The following is a 20,226-nucleotide window of genomic DNA, read 5'->3' as shown; positions in this document are numbered from 1 at the left end:
TTAGTCTAACTTACATATAATCCTTAAAGATTCCAAAAAAAACTTTATAATCCATTTTTTTTAAATTGTTATTAAGGGCCTGGTTCTATAATAAGAACGCTGCTCTGTAATCCTGGAGAGCAAAAAAAAAACAATCAATATAGTGTACATACATTTCGACTTTTTAAAGGTGTAGAAGCAGGATCTGAAAAAGAGTAGTAGGAAAAAATTAAGCTTTTAAGTTCAGATTTATATTCAAAGTTTTTACCCAATTAACCGACGAATTTTGTGATACGGTGTTTGAAGTTTTGTATGCAGTAATGCTCGATGGAAAAAACTACTAGTTTTGATAATTATTTATGTTAAGAATACATAGCTAATAGAGACTTCAACTCCTCGTATTATGCAATGGTTCTGAAACGCCAAAGCCATTTCGGCTCTATCATAGTTCTACTTCTCTTGATGAATAACGAAGAAGACCAGTTTCCAGTCAGCAACTTTTGAATTTTTGAGCTCATTAATAGGCTTGAATCTGTTGTAAATTTAAGCTGTGATTTGAGAAAGACTGATGAAAACATGAATTTATGTTAAGAATACATAGCTAATAGATACTTCAACTACTCGTATTATGCAAGGGTTCTGAAACGCCACAGCCATTTCGTTTCTACCAGATTTCTACTTCTCTTGATGAATAACGAAGAAGACCAGTTTCCAGCCAGTGACTTGTGAATTTTTGAACTCATGAATAGGCTCGAATCAGTTGTAAATTTAAGCTGTGATTTGAGAAAGACTGATGAAAACATTAATGTTTGCGGTCAACATTGATCGCATCGGCGGCGCGCCTCCGACATCTTACCGGCGGCACGGCGCGCTGTTTTTGGCCCCGCCGCCACCGGTTTTCCCTCATCGACGCGGCGCCAGGGTCTACTTACCACTATTGTGGTTCCAAGATACCAGTTGTTGGAGTTTGTGATTTACCAAGTAACCATAAGTATAGCAAAGTTGTGACCCAAGAATTCTATATTGTTGACTCACCATCCAAACACTTTCTATAGTTGACTCACAAATCAAACACTTGTGTACAACTACTACTAACAACTCACCGCAGCACCAAACCGCCTGAGGCTAACGCAGCTACGCACGCTCCTCCTCCACCCTAATCTATTCAAAGCCCCTTTTTACACCCGCCCACCACCTTTACTAATAATACTACCAAGGTAAATGAAGCTGTCCACCTGATCAATCTTTTCATTACCCAACGTCACCTTTTCTTCTTCACTTATTCCTAGCCTTAGTGACTTAGTCTTCCTAACATTAATTTTCAACCAATTCTAGCACCCTGAACTCGCAAAACCTCTAAAACTTCATTCATTTTGCTCACACTTTCATCTAGGATGCTTAAATCATCAGCATAATCTAAGTCCAGGAGACTGTTTCCTACCCATTTGATTCCGTGGTCTCCCATTGCCTTTATTGTGCTTAACTCCTGATTTAATACAAAACCAGCTGCTGACGTCATTTCTTACCTTAACCGCAGCAGTGTTATTCTCGTACATAGCACTAATCACTTTAATGTATTTGTCTGGTATACCACACAAGGATAAAACTTACTAAAGCCCTTCTATCAACAGAATCGAACGCTTGCTCATAATCTATAAAACTGAAGACCAAAGTTGTTTTAAAACTCAGGCACTTCTCAATTATTAGCCTAAGAGTGAAATTTGGTCGACACATCCTCTACCTTTTCTAAAACCGCACTGTTCTTCTCTTAAAACTTAGTCTACGGCATCTCTCAGTCTAAAAAGTATCATATTACTAAGTAATTTACTACCTACAGAGACCAGACTAATCCCTCGATAATTACCACACTCAGTTTTATCACCTTTCTTATAAAGGGGCTTAATTAAAGTTTTCCTAAAATCGTTAGGTACTTCCCCTTTTTCAAAAATCATATTCATAATCTTCAGTAACTATTTCTAACCTCAGAGCCACAATATTTAAGAAACTCATTTAACACCCTATCAGCACCTGGAGCCTTATTATTTTTTAATCCTTTTAGTACTGTTGCTAATTCCTCCTCCCAAAACAAATCTTCCTTCACATCCAAGGTATCACAAACTTTTTCATTTTCCTCTAAGTTTTTTCCTGCAACTCTATCTCGGTTAAGCAAATTCTCAAAATGTTCGGCCCATCCCTCTTTAGTTTTTTCCTTATCGCTAATTGCGACCCCATTCCTATCTTTAACTGGGCCGAGTCCGGATTGACTACTCCCTCTCAATTTTTTAACATGCCAGTACATTATTTTACTATTATGCCGTCTAGCTGCATCTTCCAGATCCTCGGTAATTTTGTCCATGGCCTCCACTTCACACCTCCTTAGTTCATATTTTAATGGTTTCTCCACTTTCTTTACATTTGTTTTGTTTTCATACGATCTATCACTCAGATAATTCTTGTACAGGTTCTTTCTCCTTTCTATTAAACATAAAGCATTTTCACTAATATTCTTAGCTCCAGTTCTAGCTTTCTTCCCTAATACACCTTCAGCAACTTCACAAATTATTTTTCTAAAATTATTCCAACCATCTTCCACATTATCAAATTTTAAACTCTCAAGTTTTGTATTCAACTGTTCTTTGAAAATTTCTCTCAAATTCTCATCCTGGAGTCTACCAACATCATAACATCCCGGGAGGTAGTTACCCTTTCGATATTTCAGCTTTAAGTTAACCTTAGGCACTACTAGATGGTGATCTTTACTTTTAACATCAATAACGGCACTCCTATATACCTTAGTATCCTGTATTGATCCTGCCAGTCTTTGGTTTACAGTAACATAATCCACAACGTTGGCTGTCTTACCATCAGATGAATACCATGGTAACTTATGAGCCATTTCATGACCAAACACCGTATTGGTTATAACTAGATTGTTATACCTACAAAATTACAAAAGTCTGTATCCATTACTGTTTTCTTTTCCTATACCAAATTTACCTAGGCTGGGATACCATCTATCCCTATTTCTACTAACCTGGGCGTTAAAATCTCCCAGTAATAAGATCATATTTCTACCTGGGACCCTGTCTATTTGCTCCTGTAACTGTAAGTAAAACTCATCTGTGTCACTAGTATCTCCGTCAGTCGGTTCTACAGGGGCGTATGCTACTATAACTGATACCCTGAACTTTCTAGTCATAAAATGAGCAATTAGTATTCTATTATTAATACCTTCCCAGCCTAAAAAAGACTTAGCAGCTTGTTTATTCATCATGAGCCCTGCTCCCTTTCTATGTACCCCATCCTTCCTGCTTGAGTAAACAAATTCTATATCACCTAATTTCATGCTTCCTACCCCTGGGATATGAGTTTCAGAAATTCCTAATAAATCCAGTCCGAATCGTCTGAATTCGTCAGTCAAAATATCAGTACGACAGTCATATTTTAGTGTCGTAACATTCCAAGTTCCAATTTTCATGTTCTTTAAATCATTGAAATTATTTTCGCCTCAGGAAAAGCAATGATCCCGGATACCAGTGCAGGAAGAGGATCACATATCTTCTCAAGTCTACACCGAAGTGCTTAAGCCGGCTTAGAACCGGGCAGCAAGAAGTCCCTGGGACCTCCAGTTAAATGGAGGCATTGTGTAATCCTGGACGCATCTTGGTCACGACATGGTATTCAGCACTTGGCGATGCTCTTCTATCAACAAGAGTCGAAATCCTGCACCGACAGTCTCAAGCCTATTACCTCCGACTCGTTATATATTCATGCCTACAAATATTATGCTACTACGGGGAGGCAACCCATAACAGATAAATTAGCTAGGAAGAGGTTTTTCAGCCCGAAGACGCCCTTCAAAACATACCAAGCCCAGAAGAATTGTCCATTGGTCAGAATCCCGTGCAAATGCTGTGTCGTTTAATAGGCTATAATTTCCTCGAGGGGTGCCACTCCTCAATTGGGAATAGAATTGACCGCAAGGTCCCCAGTCTTGCAGGTACCCCGAAAAGGTTGAGGCAGCCTTTGCAGAGGCCGTTGTCCATAGATCTGGATCTTACGCCCTGCCGCAGTTGTCCTCCTATAGAGGATCCTCCCGCGATGGTGTTCTGCATCACCATGCAATTTAACCCATTACTGGGAGAAGGTTTGCAACTCATGGGACTTGTGGACAAACCAGTGGGCCCTTTTGAGTGTACATTTGAGGGGCCTTCTTCCTCATTCTCCTGTATTTATAACCCCAGGCGAGGGTGCCCCAATTTCTATTATGGACCCCCAGGGACAAGGTCTCCCCTTGATCCGTGCCTCCTATGGAGGTACCCTACATATCTGTAGAGCGTTCCCCAATCGCACCTGGGGACACGCTGAATGGCCTGGGGGAGGCCAGGAACATAAAAATGAAATTAATTGAAAATATTATGTTTCCTTTAAGCATGTAAAATGGTATAGTCTTCCTTATGACTTTTTAACATCAAATTATTATAGCGAAGTATGAACAAAGTTATACAGAATACTTTTTGGTTTTCTTATTTAATATAACTCAACATTAGCTTGTAAAAATAACCTCTAGCCAAATTTATTGATTTACTTCAACATTAGCCAGTAAAACTATTGTAAAAACTAATGTAAAACTTCAGTACAAACTGTCTTTGATGGTATTGGTTGTCTGGAGGGTGAATGCAGCATACATCTGAAGGAAGGTTCTGTTCCTACTGCATATCCTGCCCAAAGAGTCCCTGAAGCACTGAAAAGGAAACTGCTGCAGCAGCTGACACGCATGGAGAGAGATGGTATAATCAAGAACGTTACTGAACCCACTGAAAGGGTCAATTCAATGGTAATGGTAGAGAAAAAAGATGGAAGTGTTCGATTATTCATAGATCCAGTAGACTTGAACAAATGCATAAGGCGGCCCTATTACCCTATACCAACAATAGAAGATGTAACATCAAAACTGCATGGTGCTACTGTCTTTAGCAAACTGGATGCACGATCTGAGTATTGGTCACTTGCACTGTCTGAAAGTGCATCTTACATGATGACATTCAGCACCATATATGGATGGTATTGGTTTCTGAGAATGCCATTTGGCATAATTTCAGCCCAAGATGAGTTTCAAATGAGAATTGAAGAAACGTTTGAAGGGCTAAATGGATTCATAGTTATTGATGACATCCTGGTATTTGGGGGAACCAAGGAGGAGCATGATGAGCGACTGAAAGCCCTCCTAGGTCGAGCACTGTAGAAGGCAGTAAGGCTTAATAAGGAAAAATGCTAGTTTCGTGTTAGCAATGTCTGTTACTTTGGACATATTATTGGAGCAGAAGGCATGAAGCCTGATCCAGAGAAAATAAAAGCTATCAATCAAATGCCCAGTCCTCAGACCCGAGAAGAGCTCCTCATCCTCTTAGGAATGCTGAATTACCTGGAAAAGTACATACCAAACTTGTCCACTCAAAACAAGACCCTACATGAAGTTGCCAAACAAGACACATTCAGTTGGGGCAAAGAGCATGATAAAGTTTTATCTGAACTTAAATCTTCCATTGTCTCAAACACATCATTCTTTGGCTATACCAGTAAAAACGTAGAATTGAAAGTTGATGCCTCTGGCCATGGCTTGGGAGTTTATTTTTGCTGTAGTGGCGAAGTTGTGGCCTATGCATCTTGGGCACTGAGTAAGACTGAACAGAAATATTCAGAACTTGAAAAAGAGCCTTTATGCTCTATGGCTACAAGCATTTTCACCATTACTTGTACGGAACATGTGCAAGCGTCATTACTGATCATTGTCGACTGGAGACTATTGTTGTCAATCCAATCGACAAGGCTCCACCTCGAATTCTCAAATTGCAGCTTCATATTGCAGCTTCAGCCTTATGATCTCCAATTACAATTTTGTCCCGGATCAGAAATTCCTGTTGCTGATGCCTTCTCCAGTCTGCACTTACCTGATACTGATGACAAACTGCAGAGGAAATATGTGTATATGTACATCACATCATCAAGCACATGCCAGTGAGTGACAGCAAATTGGCAGACATCAAACTTGAAACCTATGAAGACTCCCAGTTGAACTCTGTTCTCAAGACCATAGAGTCTGGATGGCCAAGCTGCAGGAAAATGTGCCAATCAAGCATCGTCAATTATTGGAGCATTCAGCATGAGCTTTCGGCTGAAAATGGCCTCATCTTTAAAGCGGACAGAATGGTAATGCTCCAAACGTTACAACCTGAAATCTTAAAACAATTGCATGCAGCCCATCTTGGTGTAGAAAAAACGCAGCAACGGGCCCGCCAGTTAGCATAATGGCCAGGTCTTAGCATCGACATTGAGGAGTATGTTAGGAAATGTAGAACCTGTGCTAAGAATATGCCTTCAAATCAGAATGAGCCTTTAATCAACCATTCTATCCCGCCTCTCCCTTGGCAGAAGGGTGCATCTGACCTTTTCAAGTGGAATGGAGTGGATTTCTTGATCACTTCAGATTATCATAGCCGCTTTTTTGAAGACGACAAGTTGAGTAGCTTAACTTCAAATACAGTAATTACCAAATTGAAAACTCATTTTGCTAGATATGGAATACCTGTGACATTCATATCAGATAATGGCCCTGAGTACTCCTAAGCAGAATTACAAAGATTTGCAAAACCTTAGTGATTCATGACCATCGACTCCAAACCCACAGTCATTTGGCCGTATTGAGAAATCAGTCCAGACTGCTAAGAACCTAATGGCAAAGGCATCAGAAAATGGTGATGGCCCCTACCTGGGATTACTAGAGTATAGAAATATACCTGTAGATGGCATTGCTTCACCAGCACAACTTCTTATGAGTCGGCAGTTGCGATCAACCCTACCATGCACAGTCAATCATCTACAAAAGAAAATAGTACCAGTCGAAGTATTTGTTAGAAGTCGAAAGAGAAGCATTATTACGATAAATCAGCTAAAGCTTTAGCCCCTCTTGAAGTAGGGGATAGTGTCTGTGTTCAAACCTCCCAGCAAGGTGTTTGGAATCCAGCAACGGTAGTTGCCCATTCAGAGCAACCAAGATCATAAACAGTGAAAACAGAAGAGGGTTCAGTGATTAGAAGGAACAGAAAACACATTTCTGGTTGTTCACAATATAGTCCTGATAATCACCAATGCGCACCCAGGTCAGCTTTGCCGCAAAACAAATCTCACATTAAGCTTGCTGGAACAGATTCCATGTCTCCAGGAGAATCACATCACAAATGGTGCAGCTCCCCCTTATCCCAAACGCTTTTAGCACCAGTAGCAACAAATGTAACAGCTAGCGCCAGGACCTGTGCTATGGATAATGGTATTCCTGAACCAACCAAAACACGAATTGGAAGAGCTATCAGGCCACCTAAAAGGCTCAACCTAACGCAGAGTTGGTGTAAGAGGAAGACATGAGTTATTAATGAGCAGTAGTGCATACAAGAAGTGAGCCTAGCGCCTTCGTATGTATGTTTTATGTGGGTAGTAAATTTATTAGAAGATATATGGAAGTAGCAGCTATGTGAGTAGTAATGCATAAAAAAAGTGAGTAGTAGTGCATAAAAGAAGCTAACCTTGTGCCTTCTTATGTATACCTTTTTGAAGGTAACCAATAATAGTGTCTAAGCCAGCTGAGCTTGGTTCTAGCGATTGCTTAGTGTTTGTCAATAATAGCTTCAAACGGGCTAGTTACCCTCCGATCATTTTCGAATATTAAAAAGGGCACTATCCCTTCAAATTTCCAATTGAATGAGCCTGTTTTGAAGTTTCTATGACAACGCCTTCTATAAAAGCCTTATATACCCCCATAGCATAACGTAAAACCTTTGCCCTGAGGCTCGTGGGGTAGTGTCCATTTCAAAACACACATCTTCTATCTGGAAATCAGCTACGCAGAACAAAATGGCTATCTCGAAATTTTGATTGAATGTGTGTGGGGGAATGATGGGCGTGGGGGGGGAGGCTAGTTGTCCTCCAATCACTTTCGACTATTAAAAAGGGCCCTAGAACTCTCGATTTCCAATCGAATGAACCCCTTTTGAAGTCTCTGCGACGACCCCTTGCATATGAAGTGCCCTGCTCTAAAGTAAAAAAAAATAATAAACGGTACATTGTGCCAACATTGTTCTTATATGCCCTCAGGGCATAACTTAAAACCCTTGCCCCGAGGGTTGTGGGGGGAGTGTCCTCCTCAAAAAGATATTTTCTATCTGGAAATCAACTACGCCGTACAAAATGGCTATCTCAAAATTTGGATTGGATGTGTTTGGGGGAATGATGGGCGTAGGGGGGGGAGGGCTAGTTGCCCTCCAATCACTTTTGACTATTAAAAAGGGCACTAGCCACTCCAATTTCCAATCAAATGAGCCCATTTCGGAGTTTCTACGACAACTCCTTCGATACGAAGTGCCCGGGTATGGAGAAAAAAAACACACTTGTGCCCACATCGTTCTTTACTTAGGCAACGCTAGTGCGCTGCCTATGATTATTGCCCTAGAAACCGGGTTGAACCACAATCTACATACAGCTTAAAATACGGTCAGTCAGACAGGTGCCCAAAAGAATCAGTAGACAATGCCTCAACATCTAATAGATTCTACTCCATCTTTCGGAGCCATTGGTGCCCATATGAGAGGGCTCCATCCTCCCCCGGGCTTAACGATGCTGCCTTGTATTTTAATATATTTTGAGATTTCTATTATACAGCATTGGAAGTGCCAAATTGACCAGGTAAGCCCCCCCCCCCTAAGATTCAGCTTATGGGTGCCCATGTTAGGAACGCCCACGTATCAGAAAGGACGGACGATTCATATCACGCGCTAAAAGCAATCTTATGATGGTGACTGCATTACTATTATTTGGTTTATAACAATGTCCACATTAATGACAACTTTAACAAAGAAAAATGGGCTTGGGTAGGATAAAATAAGAATTATTTCCGAATAATCATATCACAAGCCCAGATAGGCCTAACTTTAGAGTCAAACTTAAGAGCCCCTCATAGGCTTTTGAAAGTGTTCCACAGGAGCCGTAAATACTCATTTCTGGTATAATGGAATCCGGCTAGGTTTAATATGACGCACCACAGAAGAAAAGCCTTACCAGACAGAGAAGATCGAGTTGTCTGCTGAGTGGCGGATATTTTGGTGTGAGACAGGACAGGATTGCCCCCTCATGTTATTTTCCCCAATGTCTTGATATTTTATTCTGCATTTGAGGATCTTGGAAAAAGTTTAAGTTTCTTATATTACCCTCAAATCAAATTACGTTCAAATAAATAACGGTGTTTACGATGTTTACATCGTTCTGACTCTGAATGGGATAGGAGAGAATCAGATGAATTTTTCTTGATTGGGATTTCAAAACACAGAAAAATCTAATTTGCAATGAACATTTTCCAAAAGAGGGAGGAGGGATCCTTTCAACAAGCCTTGGTACTGATATATGAGAATACCCCCCCCCCCATCTGTGTCCAGGGATGTGTATAGGTGACAGGTAATTCAGTCTAAGATTAAGATTATTTTTTTTCTCACCTATACTTTGCTACTAGCTATAGGGTGAAGGATGAAACTATCATTTAGTAGCAGCAGTAAAGAAAAGAATTATTGGCAGGCAATAATTCCTGGAAGGTCCTTTGGACCAGCCTTGGGGAGTTGGACTATACATTGACCTCTAATCCAAATAGTCTTCTTGTAGAAGTAGAACGCAACTGAATTTAACAATTTTTAATAAATATAGCAGTCACAAAAATACTGACAAATCGACAACAAATTTAAACCCACATGCAAACCAGCTTTTTTACCTCTAAACACAGCACATTTAAACAGTACGCTAGAAATTATTTGTATTGTTAATTGTAATTATGCTTAATTTACAAAGGCTTAAAATAATACATACTGTAAAATGTCGAGGAAGGTATTTTTTCTTCTTAAAGTATAAAGATGAACAAAATTACAAACCAAAAGCATCTTATAAATGAGAAACTACAGAACTTCTTGTCAACTCCTCCAAAAATATAAAAGCACCTACTCCTCAAAAAATAGCCAAATAGTAAATTTTGGGAGACGTAAATGTTGAAAAATTTCTATAAATCAGGATTTTTAATACAAAACACATTTCTAAATATGCATAAATTTTTAACTTTTAAAATACCATAATAGTTGTTACTTATTCAGATAAGTAATTTGATGATTAGTAGAAAATTAGTTAATTGGTAACTAGTATTAACTACTACAGTAACTTAGTAACAAAATTTCTTACTTTGCGGATAAACTATGCAATACTTAGTATCAAAGACCACGGATAAATTCGACATAGGCTGGTAGCTATATATTAAATTATGGTCAAATGTAGTCAAATAATTTTTCGTTAAAAAAACTACATTAAAGGTTCAAACAATATAGACTATCAATTCCAGTAAGCATTAGCTGTCAAATCGCTCCTTGACGTCACATCTCGTTACTTTTATTAAAAAAGAATCATATTATCATGAAAGAATTGACGAAAATGTAGTTTTTCATCAAATGACGTTAAATCTGTGCGCTAAAGCACAATGCGACTCTTATCCGAGCCTAAATTAAGCCATAAAAACTTAATTCGTAACGAAATATAAGCGGTTGCTCTCAAATTTTATCCACCAACAATGTAATTTTATTGAGAATCATATCTATTATAGCAGATTTATTTTCAAATCATTTAGTAGTCCTTCACGACAAATTTTACTTACAACCAAAAGTATAAAAAGTAATAACATTGCAAACAACAGTACAAACACATGACGAGTTATTAGGACCTTGTTCGTGACTTAACCCCCCCCCCCCCTCAACAAAAATTGCCCTCTTTAATCCGTCATAGGTTTATTCAAGCCTGAAAACCGTTATTTTAAAATATTTTTCTTTCGATTATTTAAAAATTGGAAAGTTTTTAGAGCAGCTTGACATTGTCGTCAGTGTTGACATGTTTGACCATGAATATAAACAAGCAGAAAAAAGTAGTTTAATTTGATAAAGCTTGTCATCTTTGAGAATTCAAACATTAAAAACCTGCTGATTCCCAAAGGTAACTTTGCCTTCAAAGGAAAGGTATATCTTCTTAAGCTGTTTATTTTTACCTTTTTTTGCAAATATGTTTCTTTTTTTAGCTTGACACTCGCTGCTATCAAAAGACGCATGGCTGTAGATTGAGGTATATGTTTCAAATGTTTTCTTATCATCCCAACTCAGGGCCATACTCAGGATTTTTTTTTGGGGGGGGGGGGGAGGAGAAGCAAAAGAATTTTTTTCGGTGTATGTGTGAGGGGGGGGGGGGTACAAAAAAAAATTTTTTTTTTGGGGGGGGGGGGTACAAAAAAATTATTCATATTCATTTTTGTTACGTTTTTACGATTTGGACAAACATTTTGGGAAGAGTTCAAACCCCCTGGATACGGCCTTGTCCCAACTGCTTAGATTATGAATTGATAACTTTATCAACGTAATTAGTTTTCAATTTTAAGCTAGTTTCAGGGTTAACAAATAGTTTAATACGCATGGACCTCAGGCATATAAGCCAAATGAAACCGTGGCTAAAATCCATTTTTAGGGGTATTTTACAGGAAATCGGGCAGCAAATCAACCAATGAAAAGTAGTTTTTGTTAAAATCATTTTCTTGTGCTTTCATTGGTTGATTTGCTTTCCGCTCTGTCCCTAAAAGGTCAAATGAAAAGGGGCTGAAACGACACAAAGCAGTGTACACCTTCTACAGAAGGCATAAATCTCATTTCCTAGAATTTTACATAGTAATAAAACAATAATTGATGCCATTGAAATTAGTTGTAAGTATATAAAATTAACTTTGCGTTTGCACTTGTATCCTTAAAATATTTGCAACTTCTTCTGAAGGTTCCTGGAATCCTGTTCACGACTTACAGCTTTTTCTGATCGCTTCAGCTGTTCCAACTCATTTTCTTTAGCGTCAATTTGCTTCTGAATCATTTCAGAGGCTAATTTATCATTTCTTGCTAAATGACGCAATCGAGATTCTCGTAGCCTCTTGAGTTCACTGTCACATTTCCGAATATTTTCACAAATTTGGAAATTCTTTAAATTTAGATTTTTGCTCGATTCCTTTTTTAGCTCTTTACTGGTGGTTGAATCTTTTTCTTTTTTCTGAGTCGAACCTAAAAAGAAAATCAGAATAGTAAGTTATTTACTTACTTGTTTTCTAAACTCTCACGCAGACTAGATGGCAGAAGGAGTTTTGTCAATTTCCATCATAGAAATGGGTCCACATTAACACATTAACGAAGGAGATTGTAGCATGACCAAGGAACCTAGTCAAGTCGTCCTTACCTCGGAACTTAAGTAGTGTCCTTGGATACTTTCTCCCTTCGGACCAAGCTCTTCGTTCATAAATAAGGTCATGTACCTGTTTCCGGCATGTTATTATTCTTATTGTAATAAGAAGACTAAGAAATGAGTCAAGGCCCAGGTCACACTGTTCCCATTGCCTCTATACAAGAGAAAAATAGATATAGCAAACGACAAACCCTCTCTGGGCGTCTTATTTTTCGATAGAGCTCTGCCACTGTGTTCTCTCTTCCTGACAACCCCACCCACAAGCTTACGACCGACTTGGGCGGACAACAATCGTTCTTCAAAATAGAGAAAAGAGTCACCAAGCACTCGCTCACCATCAGCACTTAGCGGTACTTGGTTTGCTGAGCCGGAGCTAGCAAGAGAACTTCTTTCTCCCAACTCAGATTGCTCCTAGAGGGACCCTTTCTTGGGCTATAGCTTTATACGTACAGGTATATTTATTGAACACCCCCCTCCCCCCGAGTAGGTATCCTAGAACATTTTTGGGACTGCCCTTTCCTGGAATTAAAAAAGAAAATTATGCTCTATATAGTCGAAAGAACAAAATTCACACTTTCTGATGATGTATGTCTAATTAAAACTGAACATCTCTATCTCCAGCACAAAAGGAAGTCTACGATTTTTCTAAAATCCCTGCGGAAGAAAGTTTTGGCTTTTGATTTCCCGTCATGTATTCAGATCTCTCATCCAAGCTGTACAAGTTATGGAAAGAGAACCAAATCAATTCTAAATAGTTTGATATGATTTGCAAAAGTTTACTCTGAACAAGATAGGTCATCCTTTAAGGCACCGTACCACCCTAACACAGTCCTTAATTCTAAAAAATGTTTTCCAAAAACCTATCAAAAACAAGTAAAGAGGGTTATTAAAAATAAAAACGTGAATTACACTCCAGTCTTTCGGAGGTTTCAAGGGTCTTCGTGATCACCTAGTGTTAAAAAATATTAGTAGCACTGACAGTCTAGATTCTGAAGACTTGAGCAAAAGTAGGATATTTAGAAAACTTTGATAAGGGTTATCTGTTGGAATACGGCTGACAATTAGTATCTACTTTTTTTTGGTATTCTGGAACTATTTTAGATTAAAATCCTGGCCTCATGAAGTAGATTGGATTTTTTTTTTTTTTTTTTTTTAGACTAACTAAGGGTGTATTAAGAAAATACACATAACCCTCCTTAGGCTTTATCTTGTCCGGAGTATATTACACAGCGGAATAATTCAAATATATATAATGCCATCAAATAAGCAAAAAAAAAATATGAAGAAAGTGATTACGTGAAAAAACAGTAACGTAGGAATAAGTTAATTTGGGGAGATCTTTGCAAGCTAAGTACCTTATTTGCCTTTAAAATAGTAAGCCTAATGGTAATAGAACTCTGCAATCTTTATTCTTTCCTATATTTTAAAGTACCCGAAAATACAAATATGCAACAGCTTAGGGTAGGCAACAAAGAGTAAACAAAAACAGAAATTAAAATAGAAAAAAGTTTTAATAGAAATTAAAAGCTACTAGCGTCACTGACGGTGCGTCGTTACCCATGGGAATCAGATAGTCAATACACATAAAGAAAGAAAAACGAGCAAAAATGGGGTTTTTATAGGCCAAATGAAGATACTGAAAAAACGAAGCGAATATTTCGAGAGGGCGAAGAGAGGACGCCTCTCTTCGCGCTGAAGAAGAGAGGCGTTTGTCCTCTCGAAATATTCGCTTCGTTTTTTCAGTATCTTCATTTTGCCTATAAAAAAACCAATTTTTTTAGTTTTTCTTTCTTTATGTGATGTCAGGCCAATGTGGTTTAAGAATTTATCATAGTCAATACAAGGTTGAATTTAAATTTGAAAATTTGGCTTTCAATTAAAGGCATAAGTTTCTAGTTTCTTTGGATTCAACCTTAAATTTTTTTGAGGGGATACAGATTATTTGCTTTTAAAACTAGGCTAGTTAAATATATATATATATATATATATATATATATATATATATATATATATATATATATATATATATATATATATATATATATATATATATATATATATATACATCTCAAGTTTTGTTGGCCAATTTGGGTGTCCTCTCTCAGGTTCTTATGCTCTACAGACTAAAGAAAATAAACTTCTACAAAAATTAAGTTTTAGAAGAAAAAATATTTTTGAAAAAATTCAAAATTTCTCTTTTTTCAAAATAAGAAAAAATAGCTAGATAGCAATAGTGATTTTCTTTTCGTTACTAGCACCAGTTTTAACACCGTAATTTGTTCTTTACCATGGTTAAAAATACAAAAATGGCCAACCTTGAATTCCAGAACTCATTCTTGCGTTTAAAACGTCAAAAAGGGATTGAAAATGGTTTTCCTGTGCAGTTTGTTCATCAATAAACTGTTTGTCTTGTCTTTCTGCTTTTATTTTTTGTCGCTTCAGTCGCTGTTCTACACTTAGTAGGCATCTCCCCTTTGCTTTCTCTTTTATTTCCATACAACGATCTGAAAAAGACAATGAGAAAATAAAGAAACAGGAAACAACAAATTGGATCATCTCTAAATGAACTGAAGGCCAATCAAACGATCAAATAATATGCATTATCGTATTTAATGTTATATAAAAACAAAGACAAGATTAAATTATTACAAGGCAATTTTGCTTTTTAACATTTTTTTGTCTTTTTGGTTATTGGAATATTTTAAGCCACGTTTTCAGGCTAAGTGGGTTCGAACACGGGTTGTTCTCATCTAGTTTCAAATTTCTAGTTTTTCGTCTAGTTTTGGCTAGTTTCAGCGGGTTCGAAGTTTCAACCCCGTGTTTTCCTCGAGAACCCGCTTTGTGAAAACGCTTGATGCATTAGACGAGAACAACCCGTGTTCGAAGATAGGTTGTTCACGGCTCAGCGGGTTCGAACACAGGTTGTTCTCGTCTAATGCAACAAGCGTTGTGCATCAGTGCATCTAGTGCATCAAACACGGGTTTGAAACTTCGAACCCGCTGAAACTAGACAAAAAACTCGAAACTAGACGAAAACAGCCCGTGTTCGAACCCGCTGAGCCTGAAAGCGTGGCTTTACTATTTTGAGAAAAAAGTTTCGGTGTATTGCTGTTTTCGTGAATTTTTCTTTTTTTGTAAAAAAGACTTAGATTTTCAACAAAATAAGGTGGTTTCTACAGCTATTGACAAACTAAAGATATTCTGTATGCTGCTAAGAACACTGGCATGCAGGGGATTAACATGCAGAGACAGTGTGTGTTAGTAGACTAGAACACCTTCCTTCTATTAGCTATCTAATATTCAAAAGTTTCCTAAATACTATAAAAAACAACATTTCAGCAAACTTAATTGTTTATTTTGATACTTGGCAAAATAATTGTTTATTTTACTTGCAACTTAATTGTTATACTTAATTGTTAGTTGTTAATTGTTATACTTAATTGTTTATTTTGATACTTGGAAAAATAAATGTTAAAAAACGATTTGGTGTTTTATAATCGTATTTGAGTAATTGTTGTGATTAAATACCTTTTTTAACAGATTTATGTAAGTCAGTAATCCCCTCCTCCCTACAAAAACGTGGGTCTTCCGGGTGCATCCATGTTCCATGCATATTTTATTTTCGGCCACTTCGCAACAAGTCAAGGGTTTATTAAATCGAAAACTGGTCCCATACCTTCTTCCCCGAAGGCATTGAGACAGACAAGACAAAGTTCATTCAGGCGATGCAAGTTTTTCTTTAACATTTCGCAGCCTATGTCATTAAAAAACGAAATAAACACCTGACAATAGTGAGATGCTAAAGTGGACTTAATGACTGTCTAGTAAAACAGATAAAAAGGAACACAATATCCCACTTACTCTGCTGGTTAAGTAGCGGCAGCGTCTCTGCTTCTCAAGGGGCATTGACTTTAAATTTTTCATATTCAGCGTTTTCTACTGTTTTTTTTTTTTAATTATAGTGTAAAAATAAATGGTTATGTAATTTACTGCATTTTTTTTCCCCAGGGTACCCGGCTGACTGACCGTATTTCAAACAGTAGGCTGTACGAAAACTATGGTCCAGTTCAATCCCATTTTCTAGGATCATAATGAGAGAAAGGTTAAGGTGCCTAGGGCACGTTCTGCGGATGAAGGATGACAGATTGCCGAAGATTGTCCTTTTCGGCCGACCGTCTATTGCTAAACGGAAAGTAGGTCGTCCTCAGTTGGGGCGGGGGGAGGACATAAATAATGATTTAAGTGAAATTTGAACAGAATATGATGGATGAGGAGCGTGCGTAGTTGTGTTGGCCTCAGGCGGCTTGGTGCTGCTATGAGTTGAAAGTAGTAGTAGTATCATCATTTTATTTACGCGCAATTTTACAAACATTAAAAGCCAGAGAAGCAGAGAACAAAAGCTATTTCTTTTATTGTTTCGGTTTTTCTTCGGATGAGGATTCCCTTAAAAGCTTTATTCTATGGTGCAATGCAAAACTTCCACTGAAACATTAATCAACAAAGATTTACAGATGGCGTCTTAATCACAGTGATATCAGAATAAAGAGGCCAAAAATGCATAAATGGTTGAAAAGCATTAACCTCGAGCCATCAACAAGTATTAAAATGTTGACTATAGTAAACCCCTGTCTTCATAGGTATAGTGGCATGACTTGATTGCCAAGTAAAGTCAATGAGAGTACTTCATTTTAGGACTTTTTTTAAAATAAGGAGAATGGTGCTACTCACACCAAATTAAACACCGTTTTAGTTTCCTTATTCCTCTTAGCATAGAAACAATACCCATTACAGGCTCAGTATTCCTATTGGTTCAGAAAGATAGAATGGGGTGGTCCCTTCTAATGGTCTTATACATGGATTAGACAAGGCAAACTCTAATCTTCACAATCTTAGCAGAAACTTCCTAATTGCGCAAAATTTTTATAGTCTTACACCGCCGATATATATATATATGTATATATATATATATATATATATATATATATATATATATATATATATATATATACACACACACACATATATATATATATATATATATATATATATATATATATATATATATATATATATATATATATATATATATATATATATATATATATATATATATATATATATATATATATATATATATATATATATATATATATATATATATATATATATATATATATATATATATATATATATATATATATATATATATATATATATATATATATATATATATATATATATATATATATATATATATATATATAACCAACCTAAAGATCTTCCAGGTGGAAAGACAATGGCTTCAACAGGTTCTGTTCGTCCTTCTCCACTTTTTCCCAAACCTGAGCCCATAACGTAGCCAAGTCTTGTCATCATTTTAGATCCAAATCCCTGAAAATGAAACATACACTATATAAACATAATATATTTTATTCAAAACAGTATTGCAATTTCAAAAATTGCAGTGTCAAAGCTTTATGAAAAAAAAAAAAAACAGAAAACAATCCTTTTACAAGTTTTACAAGTCACACGTCACCAGATTCTAGAGATCATACATGGTACTTAACGCTGCGTATTTTTGTTCATTACGTTATTAATTTTTTTTTTACCTCCATGGTATAAAAATAAAATGGTACATGGTACATGGTACCATGTAAAATGTAAATATCCTTGATGTAAATATCCAACTTAATATTTTTCATGACAACTCTGACATTTCTTATTAATTTCATCTTCCATAGTATTGCTTTTTTTTCTTCATAAAACGAAGAACAAAAAACAACACAAATCCATGTTTTGATGCTTTTTTCTAAACACTATTTCACAAATCTCATACTATTCACTTTCCTATTTTGTTTGGATATCATATTGCGCTTAAGTGTTAGCTACAGTACTTTTCAGTGGACTGGACAACGCTTTCTATAAAAAAAAACCTTATGTGCCCCCAGGGCATAAATTACAATCCTTTCCCTGGAGCAGGGGGGGGGGGTTGTCATCCTCAAAGACATAATTTCTGGACCTTTCCGTGGATTGAACTGCTAGATTACTTACAGTACTACATTGGACTAGATGATAGCCCCTTATTAGGAGTTTGGTGCAAGGTTTTGATTTTTTACTTTTGATTTTCATTTTTAGAGTTTTGGTTACTATTGAGCCGGGTTGCTCCTTACTTACAGTTTGTTACCACGAACTGTTTGATATTACAAGATCCTAATTTTCTTCAGGTTCCCTATACTTCTGTTTTATTAGACGAAATATTTCAGGAAATAATTTTCTTGGAAACTACTCTTTTTCAGGGGACCCAAAGGAGAGGGATTACCCTTTTCCTGATGCTTCAAAATATATTTTTTTCGTTTGGTCACCCAATAATTCTAAGAGAACACCCGAATGAACCCCTCATTTAGATTCTAGAAAACAGCCCTTTGGATCCCTTTTTTAGAAAGAAAAATGATAAAAATCCATGGCTTCCTTAAATCTACCCTGATATATCGTGGGATAATTGAAAAAGAAAAGCAGGGTAATTTTTCTGAGTGTTCCGCATCTTGATTTAAAGAGAGCTTTTTCAACATAATGGTGCATATGGAAAGACCTACTTCCTATGAAACTCCTTACTTTCGTGAGAAATATTTAAGAGAAGGCGGCATCAATTCTCCATCAGTTCTCCCCTGCACGCAAGTAGCAAATAACACTAAAAATGCTTAATAATATTCGATAAATGAAAACTAACCTTAGTATGTTTTTCCCATTCACCTAAGGCGGAAGTAGCAACGTTGCTAGAAAAAAAATTCGCTTGAACAATCTCACTTCCTTCTTCTTCTTCTCTCTGTATAATTTGATCATCAGTAGGGTTGAATTCGAAGTCACTTTCGTCGTCACTAGCTGCTTCCCTCACTACTGTTTCTAGGGAGAAAATATGTTGCATTAGCAAAACGGTATAACTGGGCTCGAACTAGACATCACTTAATGCGAAAGTGATATTTGTTAAGGGGGGCTGTGATATTTGTTATCTCGGAGCAATGTTGGTGTTAATATGTTTGAAAATTAATGTTAAGAAGATTAAGTCACTTAGACATGGAATAAATATAGGGGAAAAAGGTAACGTGGAAATCAGTTAAGAGAATAGTGTCCCTTGGGTGAAATTATTAGTGAAGATGATGGCTACAGTAAAAATGTAAAAAGGGGAATAGCCATGATTTTTGTTATTATTTATTTAAAAAAGAAGAGGGAAAAGCGCTAAATGTACCTAACGTCTCCTTTTGGCAAAAGGGGTTCTTTTATTTTGGGCTCAATTCAAAGCCAAAATAAAAGAAGATATAAATAAATTAAAAATAAAAACAGCTAAAATATTTGTATAACTATTTACTAACTTCTAGAAAACCAGGGCCGTATCCAGGATTTTTGTTCGGGGGGGGGGGGGGGGTTACCCGATTTTATCCCGTGGACTTTGTATAACATCCTCGAGCAACATTACGTTAGCTCGAGACCGTTAGTCCGCCCCTTGCGAACGAGGGCGCGTCCACTAGGCATACTTTCGTATCTATAAGGGCCATGTTTTTTTTTTTTTTTTTTTTTTTTTTTTTTTTTTTTTTAGTAACGCAAAAACAAGACAAGTATTTACATACAGTTAAATCCTACAAGCTTTTTTTTTTGCGCAAAAATAAGCCAAATAGTAGGCTAGAAGTAGTCTATATATTTTTTATTTGTTTTTTTTAGTTAAAAGTAAGGGCGAATATCTATAAAACGAAATCCAGGCGACGATTTTTCTTCCCTGCAAAAATGTCGATGACCTTGTCAGGGCAGATGCCAACGTCCCTACGGACTGCAAGGAGGGCTAAGCCATTCAATCGTTCTTCTCCTGTTGAATTTCTCAGCCAGGTTTTGAGCCTTCTGAGCGTTGAGAAACTT

The 20,226-nt window shown here is 36.9% G+C and overlaps 1 protein-coding gene across 1 annotated transcript; it reads right to left on the bottom strand.

The window, feature by feature from the left end:
• Positions 1 to 9,823: 9,823 nt before the first annotated feature.
• Positions 9,824 to 19,243, bottom strand: LOC148938786 (zinc finger CCCH-type with G patch domain-containing protein-like). The gene is made up of 4 exons (XM_089107534.1): positions 19,049 to 19,243; positions 17,592 to 17,712; positions 14,637 to 14,825; positions 9,824 to 12,143 (listed from the first exon to the last, which is right to left on the bottom strand). The coding sequence occupies exons 1-4, from the start codon at positions 19,241 to 19,243 to the stop codon at positions 11,839 to 11,841; spliced, it is 810 nt and encodes a 269-aa protein (XP_088963660.1). The 3' UTR covers positions 9,824 to 11,838.
• Positions 19,244 to 20,226: the final 983 nt, after the last annotated feature.

Source organism: Artemia sp. Qi Xiang Cuo, unplaced genomic scaffold, assembly GCF_049724085.1.
Source record: "Artemia sp. Qi Xiang Cuo unplaced genomic scaffold, ASM4972408v1 HiC_scaffold_2424, whole genome shotgun sequence".
NCBI classification, from domain to species: domain Eukaryota; kingdom Metazoa; phylum Arthropoda; class Branchiopoda; order Anostraca; family Artemiidae; genus Artemia; species Artemia sp. Qi Xiang Cuo.
This window is presented reverse-complemented; position numbering and strand designations above follow the sequence as displayed.